The sequence below is a fragment of the Rhinopithecus bieti genome, unplaced genomic scaffold (assembly GCF_001698545.2).
Source record: "Rhinopithecus bieti isolate Rb0 unplaced genomic scaffold, ASM169854v2 scaffold_7724, whole genome shotgun sequence".
Taxonomy (NCBI): domain Eukaryota; kingdom Metazoa; phylum Chordata; class Mammalia; order Primates; family Cercopithecidae; genus Rhinopithecus; species Rhinopithecus bieti.
In genome coordinates, this window is record NW_016805612.1 from 1889012 (window position 1) to 1900718 (window position 11707).

The 11707-nt window shown below is 35.9% G+C and overlaps 1 protein-coding gene across 2 annotated transcripts in view; it reads right to left on the reverse strand.

Moving 5' to 3' along the window:
• Window positions 1-8344: 8344 nt before the first annotated feature.
• The window catches only part of GNRHR (gonadotropin releasing hormone receptor), a 16376-nt gene continuing 13013 nt past the window's right edge, over window positions 8345-11707 (reverse strand). The window contains exon 3 of one of the 2 annotated variants that reach the window (XM_017873094.1): window positions 8345-9749. In XM_017873094.1, the coding sequence (XP_017728583.1) occupies window positions 9505-9749 (245 nt within the window). In that variant the 3' untranslated portion in view covers window positions 8345-9504. The remainder of the gene's footprint in view (window positions 9750-11707) is intronic. The other variant, XM_017873095.1, reaches the window with a different exon arrangement.

An 11707-nucleotide genomic window follows, 5' to 3' on the forward strand; every position in this document is an offset into this window, starting at 1 on the left:
AATGTCTTCTTTTGAAAAGTGTCTGTTCATATCCTTCGCCCACTTTTTGATGGGATTGTTTGATTTTTTCTTCTAAATTCATTTAAGTTCTTTGTAGATTCTGGATATTAGCCCTTTGTCAGATGGGTAGATTGCAAAAATTTTCTCCCATTCTGTAGGTTGCCTGTTCACTCTGATGGTAGTTTCTTTGCTGTGTAGAAGCTCTTTAGTTTAATTAGATCCCATTTGTCTATTTTGGCTTTTGTTGTCATTGCTTTTGGTGTTTTAGTCATGAAATCCTTGCCCATGTCTATGCCCTGAGTGGTATTGCCTACGTTTTCTTCTAGGGTTTTTATGGTTTTAGGTCTAACTTGTAAGTCTTTAATCCATCTTGAATTAATTTTTGTGTAAGGTATAAGGAAGAGATCCAGTTATAGCTTTCTACATATGACTAGCCAGTTTTCCTAGCACCATTTATTAAATAGGGAATCCTTTCCCCATTTCTTGTTTTTGTCAAGTTTGTCAAAGATCAGATGGTTGCCTTAAGCTGATAAGCACCTTCAGCAAAGTGTCAGGATACAGCATGAATGTGCAAAAATCACAAGCATTCTTATACTCCAATAACAGACAAACAGAGAACCAAATCATGAGTGAACTCCCATTCATAATTGCTACAAAGAGAATAAAATACCCAGGAATTCAACTTACAAGGGATGTGAAGGATCTCTTCATGGACAACTACAGACCACTGCTCAATGAAATAAAAGAGGACACAAACAAATGGAAAACACTTCATGCTCATGGATAGGAAGAATCAATATGGTGAAAATGGCCATACTGCCCAAGATAATTTATAGATTCAACGCCATCCCCATTAAGCTACCAATGACTTTCTTCACAGAATTGGAAAAAACTGCTTTAAAGTTCATAGGGAACCAAAAAAGAGCCCGCATTGCCAAGACAATCCTAAGCAAAAGAACAAAGCTGGAGGCATCACGCCACCTGACTTCAAACTATACTACAAGGCTACAGTAACCAAAGCAGCATGGTACTCATACCAAAACAGAGATATAGACCAATGGAACAGAACAGAAGCCTCAGAAATAACACCACGCATCTACAGCCTATGGTATTTTACTATGGAAGCCCACCCTGACTAAGATTTCAATTTAGCTCCCATGTAGTTCCCTGTTGCTTGGCAATCTTCTGACTTACTACCTTGTCATATGGTGTGTCCCAAATCAGTCCTTCTCCTCTTTCCATATCCCCCTACTTCAATATTCACCCATATGTGGCCAAGTCTTCCTCCACCTGAGCTCCTTGCAGAGGAATGAACAATTGTTTGAATATTAATGAATATTAAAGTAAGTAAAGAAGAGATAAATCTCCGTTTGCTTTGATAGTAGGGTGATCTTTGGTGAACTTAGGAAAAGTTTCAACCAAGTAGTCATAGTATGATCCAAGTTAACATACATTGAACCAGGCGTGGTGGCTCATGCCTGTAATCCCAGCACTTTGGGAGGCTCAGGGGGGCGGATCATTTGTGGTCAGGAGTTCAAGACCAGCCTGGCCAACATGGTGAAACCTCTTCTATACAAAAATTAGCTAGGCATGGTGGTGCATGCCTGTAAACCCAGCTACTTGGGAGGCTGAGGCAGGAGAATCACTTGAACTTGGAGGCAGAGGTTGAAGTGAGCCAAGATCATGCCATTGCACTTCAGCCTGGGCAACAGAGTGAGACTCCGTCTAAAAAAAAGGCAAGTTAACAGGCATTGAAGATTAAAAGGGAAGTAAAGAAGAAGGGGAGTTATCTGGTGTTAACAACTGGAGAAATTTTCTGTGAAGGGGAGTTTACAAGTGGTAGGACATGAAACTGAAATTGAATATATGGTTGAAAAGGATTTTTTGGAAGACTCAAAATAAGAAAGCAGTTTTACATGCCAGTGAGAATAATTTGGTAAAAAGTGGGACATCGATGGTGTAAGAGAGAAAAAGAGGGAATAGTTGAAGAAATTGTGTCCTCAAAGTGTAAGAGGGTATGATAGCGACAGCGTAAGTAGAGGGGTTCAGCTTTAAGAGGAGCAGGGACAAGTCTTCCATCATGATATGAAAATAGAAAAAAATGTAGTTTAGGAAGATTTAAAATTTAGTAGTGGGAATTTGAGATGCTCTCCTCTGATGGATCTGTCAATTTTTGCGTATTTATTTCTTTGGAATCTGTTTTCTATTGAATTTGAGGGTGCTAATCTGATGATGGTTTTATTTTGTCAACTAGCTGGTCATCAACTAGTTATCTGATAGCAATGGACTTGGGAAGAATTTGGGGACTTGGTTTCAGGAACTGCATCTATTGGGGTAGGCAGCTGTTGTAGAGGAACCAGCTGTTAATAATGATAGAAGGTACATCCCAGGAAGTAGAACACAATTGGCACATTTAATGATAGATAATGGAAAGTTCAGGAGAGCAACTAGTAAGGAAGAAATGGATTAGAGCATAGCAAGATACATTCTATCAGGTAGGTCGAACATAGTAATTAGCAATCTATAATTAACAATTTTGGTACATAGACTGGCATATAGTTTGTAGCAGGAAAGCCTGCCATCAATTAGCCTGTCTTCCCCAATTAATATTGGTTTAAGAGCACACTTCAGGCCAGGCACAGTGGCTCACACCTGTAATCCCAGCACTTTGGGACGCTGAAGCTGGTGGAGGTCACAAGTTCGAGACTATCCTGGACAACATGGTGAAAGCCCGTCTCTATTAAAAATACAAAAATTGGTTGGGCTTGGTGGTGGGCGCCTGTAATTCCAGCTACTAGGGAAGCTGAGGCAGGAGAATCACTTGCACCTGGGAGACAGGTTGTGGTGAGCCAAGATAGTGGCCATTGCACTCCAGCCTGGGAGACAAGAGCGAAACTCCATTTCAAAAAAACAAAACAACAACAACAAAAAAACCAGACTTCAGTTCCAAGAATTTTAAAGAGAAGGCATTAAAGGCATTAGAATGGCAAGAGTAAGGCAGGACCTTATCCTAGCTTTCTGGGGAGATCACTGAGATAGTAAGTCCAGCATAGAAAATAAGATGTGAATCACTTAACCAGGACTGGCGTGTTAATTTGGGAGGTGGTCTTACAGATAATGCAGGGGTTTAGTTCCTATTATAAGGATCCATGTTTTCTGAGGTCTGAAGTTTTACATATGGGTAGGGTTTCTATAAGTGGGTATAAAAGGAAGTATTTTGCTAGACGAGGTGGCCCATGCCTGTAATTCCAGTAGTTTGGGAGGCTGAGGTGGGAGGATCGCTTGAGGCCAGGAGTTTTGAGACCAGCCTGGGCAACATAGTGAGACCCTTTCTCTACAAGAATAAAAATAAAAAAATTCGCCAGGCATAGGAATTCACACCTGCAGTCCCAGCTACTTAGGAGACTAAGGCAGGAGGATTGCTTGAGCTCAGGAGTTGGAGGTTGCAGTGAGCTATTATTACACCACTCCAACCTGGTGAAAGAGTGAGACCCTATCTCTGACAGCAACAAAAAACTGAAACATTTTACTGACGAATGCCACAAACATCATTAAATCTATAACAATAATGTAATATTTTATTATTAACTGCTTGACATAACTCTAAAGTGCTTTTTTTTCTTCTAAAATATTTTGGCTGCATGCTACTTGATTATATTTTAGTATAGCAATATTTTATAATACCTTTTTTAATATATTGGTAGCTTTCAAAGGTTTCTTTCAGTTTTACAACTATTTATTACTAATGACATCCTAGCATGAAATCTGACACATTGCAATGCATAAAAAAGATGTACTTGCTCTTTCTAGTACTGCCATGGTTTTGTGCCCTAGAAGCACAGGAATTCTCATAAATCTTGTACATTTCCAATCAAAAGAAAAAAATGTAGAGGGGTTTATAGTTGTATATGCTGCTGCATTGTTCAGTATAGTTCTGAAAAGAGAGAATTTCCATTTTGACTAGGATTTGATAAGGATCAAATCTTTTCCTTATGCTTTTCCTACTAAGTATATTAGTTTGCTATTGTTGCATAACAGATCACCACAAACTTCGCGTCTTAAAGCAATACATCATGTTTATCTCACAACTTGTATGGGTAAGGGGTCCAGCTACAAACTGAGTCTTTTGCTCAGGGTTTCACTGGACTATAATCTAGGTGCTTGCCAGACTGTATGCTTACCTGGAGGTTTGACTAAGGAAGAATCCACTTGTAGGCTTTTTCAGGATGCTGGAAGAGTTCATTTCTCTGTCTGACTGAAGACCCTAGCTTCTTACTAGCTGTCCATTGGGGGCTGCCCTCAGTTCCTAGAGGCTGTCCACAGTTCTCTGCCACATAGCTCTCTGCAAAGGCATTTTACAATATGGCTGTTTGCTTAAGGGCGAATTTCTCACTTCAGTTTGCTAAGATAGTCTTATATAATGTAATGTAATCACAAGACTGATATCCTAGCACCTTTGCTTGCTAATGTAACCTGATCAAGGAATGACATCTTATTAATTTGCCATAGGCAAAATATGATAGAAAGCAAGTCACAAGTTCCAATCACGCTCAAAGAAAGGGGATTATATAAGAGTATACCTTATTGGGAATCACCTTTGGGTGTACATGTACAATAATTTTCCACAGAGAAGCTTCTGTACATTTTGTGTCTTGTTTTCTTCTCACCACTTACATAGTTCTGTTGCCATATGTCTAGACACATTCATATCATGATATGACCTTTAGCCCTACACTTTCCTGTTACTATGCCAGGTAAGTCACTATAGTAGGTATTTTTTCTAGTGTTATGCCTGGAAGTTTCTTGCAATGGTTAGCAATGACTTAGCATAACATGAAAGCGACCAGGAATCACTCACTATCCCTCTAGACTCAATCTAAAGATATTCTTAATTCAAATTCCCCTTGGCTGGGTCCCAAAAATACACATGGCCATCTCAATACCACTTCATTTGAGGGGAAGGGTGACAGAGGGAACGGAAGAATGGAAAGAGATAGTCTTAACCAATTGCAATTAAAAAATTTTTTTTTTGTGTGGATTTTATAAAAACATGTGACCACGTGAAAACGTATTTTCCAGGGCCCCAAGAGTGGACTGAAATAAGTGAGGAATTTGGAAATTAAGTTTCATGAGCTTTATAGGAAATCCATTTCAAGTTGCCATTTATTTATTAACTTACTTGATAATTGTTCTCTAAATCTGAAGTGATGGCTAGAATTTTAAAACATGTGAACATTCTTATCCAATGAACTAGTTATAAATAAATGAAGAAAAAAACAGGAGCCAAGAGTTCCCAAGAAACTAAGTAATTAGGCAGAGCCTACCCACTATACATCAGATAAAGATTCTAACCCCTAGAGTTTAACATATTTGGATTTAATTTATGAAAAACAATGAAAATCCATTCCTTTCCCTTAGAGCTACATTTATTGTGCAATCATTGTGTTTCAGAGCTTCATTTAGTTTTTATGCATTGTATTTAAGTTATGTGCTACTTAAATTTGTGGCATATATAGTCTAAATTTTGTTTTGAAAAGTTAATTGGTGATTGTGGCAGGTACTGCAGTTTTCTGACCAAAAGGTCAGAAAAGGCCTCTTTTCTTTCTTCTTCCTCCCCACCCCAAAATAAAAAAATAGAAAAAGCCTTCAATTTTTTTTTAGTTATCAGATTGCTAAGTGTTCACAGAAATTGAGCCCTGTCCCACAAGACAAATTATTACCTTAAAGTGTTCAGGGTAATCTTCTTTGCTAGTGATTTGTTTAGGGTCAGTCATGTATCCCAGTTCTAGCCAATTTAAGGGGAAGTACTGAGAGTTATGGGAAAGAGAGATTCATAATGAAAAGTGACCCTTTTCTTCTGCCTTTGACCCCTAGAATGGTGACAGCCAACTTCTAGTCAGAAAAAAGAAAGCCTATTATAATCAGAGAAGCTGAGTCAAAGCTCTGACTTAACTGATTCTGCATGCCTACCTCTGGACATCCTATAACATGAGATGGAAAAATGCCACTTCTAGTTTGACACTTTTATTCCTTACAACAGAACCCCTTCTAATAGAAACAATGATGTATAAAATAAAAGTCAGACAAACAGACACACATATAACCTTTATTATGTTTTGTCTTAATACACACACAATATGAGTTTATTTTGGTAATTTGGAATTACAGGAATTCACAAGGAAGAGATTTTTAAGAAATCGTGCAGATAATTATATTAACAGTTTTGTATATATTTATCTATTGCTGCTATGCATACATTTTATATAACTTTTAAAGTTAGACTAATTGTTTTAAACTTGATTCCTAATAATCATAAAATAAGCAAGATTAGATTGAATCTGATTTTTTCTTTTAAAATTTCTTTTATTCATATAAGCACAATGTATAGTAATTAGAAAAGCCCAAGGCATTGGTTCAATGTAGGAAAGTGGACCACAGGTAAAACAGATGGAGTTCTAGAAGTGTTTTAACTGCCTAAAAATATTATCTGTTTATGACTACCACCTAAGTTTTAAGACAAGGTCACTCTCAGGAAATTTCAAACTCATTTATGCTATGTTCCCTGGTAGATAATGTTTGTGGTACCTTCCCTAGAGTATTTTTTTAGCTACTGTATTTCTGTTGAATAGGCTTAAATTGAACTAATGTAGACTTTGTTCAATTTACTGTCATTAGTTAATGTCACTCCTGTACTAAACTGAATTGCTAAAAGAAATTCAATTTTTAACTAGTTTTATAAGCTAAGGAAGAGAAACCAAGCTAGAATCTCAAATATCTGATATATTAGATTGACTCTGTAGAACATTTCCTTTTTTACAAGGAGTCCTCACCTTTTATTACAATAGGACATAAAATAAATGATTATAATATCAAATATGAAATATTGTCTGTTGAGTGGATTATCTTTAATTTCAAAGCCATATTTATCTTTTGTGCTATGATTTTAGTTTATACATTACATTATAATGTATAATTATACATTATAATTTATGGACCACAAAATTCATATAGAATAATTATTTCTGTTATGTTTTTTATTACATATTGAACCTTAAGAGAGTTTCTTGGTTTGAAAACAATAAGCATATTGAAGCAATCTTGTTTCAATATTTACATTTTTATGTTTGCATATAAACTGATGAATAGATTCTGTTATATTTTTACTGTAATAGACTTCTTTATATATAGACAAAGTCAACTAGGACTTCTTAAACTTTTTTTGTGCTATGAGCTGCTGTGGCAGTCTGGTCCATCCCTCTCAGGATTGTGTTTTTAAATGAGTAAAATAATACAAATAGGACAAAAATTTAAAAATACATCCTCTCTTCTCTCTCTCTCTCTCTTCTCTCTCTGTATATATATATATATATATATAGATATATATATATAGTATATATATATTTTTTTTTTTTTTTTGTTGCATGGAATTGTAGGTTAAGAACCCGAGTCCAGATTTTGAATAGCCCTTTAGTTAATGTGTAAAAAAATATGCTCGAGGCAATTCCTAAGAGAGCTCTATAATGAGCACACAAGAAGAACCAAGCTGAGATACATTCGTTAAACTTGTATGTGATAAAGCCCTTAGATTGTGTGTGTTATTTTTGCTTTTAAATCCCAGAAGTAAGAATTATCAGTTTAGGAATAAGTATATGATAGAGACTTAGAGAACATTGGTTTTGTTTCAACTTATCTACATCCCTGTGTTATCTACAAGAACTATAAAATCTTGGAATGAGTATACATGCCAACTTTGAGCATTTTAGCACACTACAGAATTTTAGCCTTGTCCAATTCAACTGTAGAACTGGGCCATGAATTGGTTAATTAAAGGTATGAGTTTAATGAAAAAGAAGCTATGAATGAAAGAGTGAGTATGCAGAGGGAGTTCAATTGAGACAGAATTGGAAAATAAGGTAGGATGTGAAACAAACAACAACTCAACACTATAAAACTGAAGTATGAGAGGAGAAAATCAAAGAAAGAAAGGACTTACCATTGGTTGGCAATTTACTTTCCACAATACCACACACCTGGAGTATTTAGAAATTACATTTCATCTTTTGTGTGATACTACATAGCTCATGTAAATATAATAGTATCTTACCTATTTAAAAAATGTTGAATGGCTTAATTTCTTTTAAGACCCTTATCATGTTTTTCACATTAAATGGGTATTATACTCCCATTATTTTCATCCCTTCCCATTTTTCATGGAAGAGATAGACACAAGCCTGAATTAAATAAAGAGGTCTTATTGTGCAGACATATTTTGGAAACCATACTATTTAATGTGAATATCAGTAGTTAGTTGTGCCATGGGCTGCTGTGGCAGTCTAGTCTATCCCCTTAAGATTGTGTTTTTTAAATGCACAAAATAATACAAAGAGGACTGAAATAAAAATATTACATGGAAATATAGTGTTGTGCATAGACTGCAGGTTAAGAAACCCTGCATCAAGATCTTTCCCTCCTTCCCCCAACACGCTGTCTTCTTTGATCTGTACAGACTGAAGCTGTAGTTTTCTCTCCAGAGTTCCTTTTATGTATCAAGCATCTTTTTGCTTGTGCATTTGCTTAATTTTGTTTTCATTTTTCTCAGTTATTTATGAAATATGGATTTAGTGAGATCAAGAGATAGACAAAAAATTCTTCACATTATTAAAATAGAGGGCATATTATGCATAAAGCATACTCAGTATGAGGATTTTCTTAGTTGAATTTGGAAACATTGTTATTTTATGGCGGTTAATTGCCACAAACTCCATAGACTATACAGCCTAGAGAGGAATGTTCTAAACCCCTGTCCAAATCCTAACCCCTCTAAAATTTCCCTTTATATAGAGGTACTTCACAACCTGTACCACATAAATAGGATGAAGGAGAACTACTCATGGTCTTGTCAGGTTGGTGGAGTGGTTGGTGGGGTTGGTGACTGACTCCTGCAAATGTCGGAATGCTTTTGAAGCCAAAGAGAAAAATAGATCCATTTGTGTTTTTTTTTTTCATTTTAACTATAGGAGGGAAAGTTGATCTTATGGGCAAGGGGCTCTGTGCTCTATGTACTATGTAGCATAAAACTCTAATTGCTAATATGCCCTTTTGGAGAAAAACTCACCAAAGCATGCTGAGTTTAGACCTGTGTTGTGGTTTCTCGCCTTTGATTTTTTGGCATTCTTGTGCCTTAGGCTGCAGGTATTTTAAATATTTGTACATTATTATGCAAAGAGAAAGTGATAAGAAACCTATATAATGTGTTATATGAGGTCAGAAAAGGCAGAGATTAATTTAGAAGCTTATGATGAAGAGAAAATATTTTAGTATTTTCCTGAAGATTTTCCTTAATAATTGAGGCTCTGAAAATGGAGGTTCTAAAAGAACGATGACTTAAGTGTAAATCCTGCTTTGTTTGTATGTAAACATGCTCCAACATTTGTGTTAATATTCCCAGATGGAGAGATTCATGACCTTACCCTTCTTCATATGACTTCTTGTATAGTCTATCAATCACAGAGAAAAATATCCATAGATAAGTGGATCAAAGCATGGGTTTAAAAAGGCAAAGAGAAAGAAGAAGTGATTTACTGGGTCTGACACCCTGTTTAACATTTCAGGATCAAACCAATACCAAATTCCTAGGACATAGTAGGGAGTCCAGCAGACAGTGAATGAAGTGGCAAATGCAACTGTCATTTTTAGAGTCTTCAGCCGTGCTCTTGGTATATTGTTCTTGGACTGATTCAGTTGCAGTTCTATTGGATAGAGAAAAGAGCAGGTGTTTAAAGATCAGTTTTCTCATGAAACCAAAGTGGACAAAAAGGAAGACAACATCACTAATTCAACTTAATCAATGGGAGAAAATTTCTAGTATTTTAAATAATAATGATTTGTTTGAAAAGCATGTTTAATAAGAGTTTTCCACTATGTCACATAATGAATAGAAAATATTGAAGATGATACTGCTCCTATTTCTGCCAAACTAATCTGGATTTGAAATATGGGATACTCAAACTCTTAACATGAATTTAAGAGAGTAGATGAGGTTGAGCTCAGTTGAATTCTTTTTAATTTTTTTTTTATTTTAATAGGTTTTTTTGGTGGACTGATGGTGTTTGGCTACATGAATAAGTTCTTCAGTGGTGAGTTCTGAGATCTCTGTGTATGCTGTACCAAATGTCTAGTCTTTTATCCCTTGCCACCCCCCACCCTTTCCCCCTAGTTTCCAAAGTCCAGTGTATCATTGTTATGCCTTTGCCTTAGCTTCCACATATGAATGAGAACATATGATGTTTGGTTTTCTATTCCTGAGTTACTTCACTTAGAATAATAGTCTCCAATTCCATTCAGGTTGCTGCAAATGCCATTATTTCATTTCTTTTTATATCACTGAGCAGTATTCCATAGTACATATATACCACATATTTTTATCCACTCATTGATTGATGGGCATTTGGGCTGGTTCTATATTTTTGCAATTGCAAACTGTGCTGCTATAAACATTCCTGTGCAAGTATCTTTTTCATATAATGCCGTTTTTTCCCCCCAGGTAGATACCTAGTAGTGGGATTGCTGGATCAAACGATGGTTCTACTTTTAGTTCTTTAAGGAATTTCCACACTGTTTTCCATGGTGGTTGTACTAGTTAACATTCCCACCAACAGTGTAAAAGTGTTCCCTTTTCACTGCATCCCTGCAAACATCTATTTTTTTTGATTTTTTGATTGTGGCCATTCTTGCAGGAGTGAGGTGGTATCACACTGTGGTTTTGATTTGCATTTCCCTGATCATTAGTGACGCTGAGCATTTTCCCCTATGCTTCTTGGCCATTTGTATATCTTCTTTTGAAAATTGTCTATTCATGTCCTTAGCCCACTTTTCGATAGGATTGTTTGTTTTCTTCTTGCTGATTTGTTTGAGTTCTCTGTAGATTCTGGAATTAGTCCTTTGTCAGAAGTACAGATTGTGAAGATTTTCTCCCACTCTGTGGGTCATCTGTTATCTCTGCTGATTATTTCTTTTGGTGTGCAGAAGCTTTTCAGTTTAATTAAGTACTATCTATGTATCTTTGTTTTGTTGCATTTGCTTTTGGGCTGTTAGTCATGAACTCTTTGCCTAAGCCAATGTCTCGAAGGGTTTCCAATGTTATCTTCTAGAATCTCTATGGTTTCAGGTCTTAGATTTCAGTCTTTGATTCGTCTTGAGTTGATTTTTGTATAGGGTGAGAGATGAGGATCCAGTTTCATTCTTTTACACATGGCTAGCCAATTATCCCAGCACCGTTTGTTGAATAGGGTGTCCTTTCCTCACTCTATGTTTTTGTTTGCTTTGTGAATTCTGACTTCAAAACAAAATTATGTTCACTGAGTATCTTTGCTACTAAGGACAGTAAGTATCATGTGTGGATAAAAGTGTACTACCCCAAATTATCTATCTCAACTGTGTGCTTCTTTCTATGATAGCTGAAATAATTTCACTTTTCATATTAATACAGCCTTTAAAGTTCATAGGTTACACTTGTGAAGAAATTTGCTGGAAGTTAATGGAATTACTGACTTTTTACAGTCAGGCTGCCTACCTGAAATTTTGAACTTAGTTCTTAAAGGTAAAAAGGTGCAATTCTGAAGTGCTCAAAATCTGTTCTTGTATTTCATAATAGAGAACTTCTGTGTTAAGTAAGAAATACTCTTCACACACTATATATATATATATA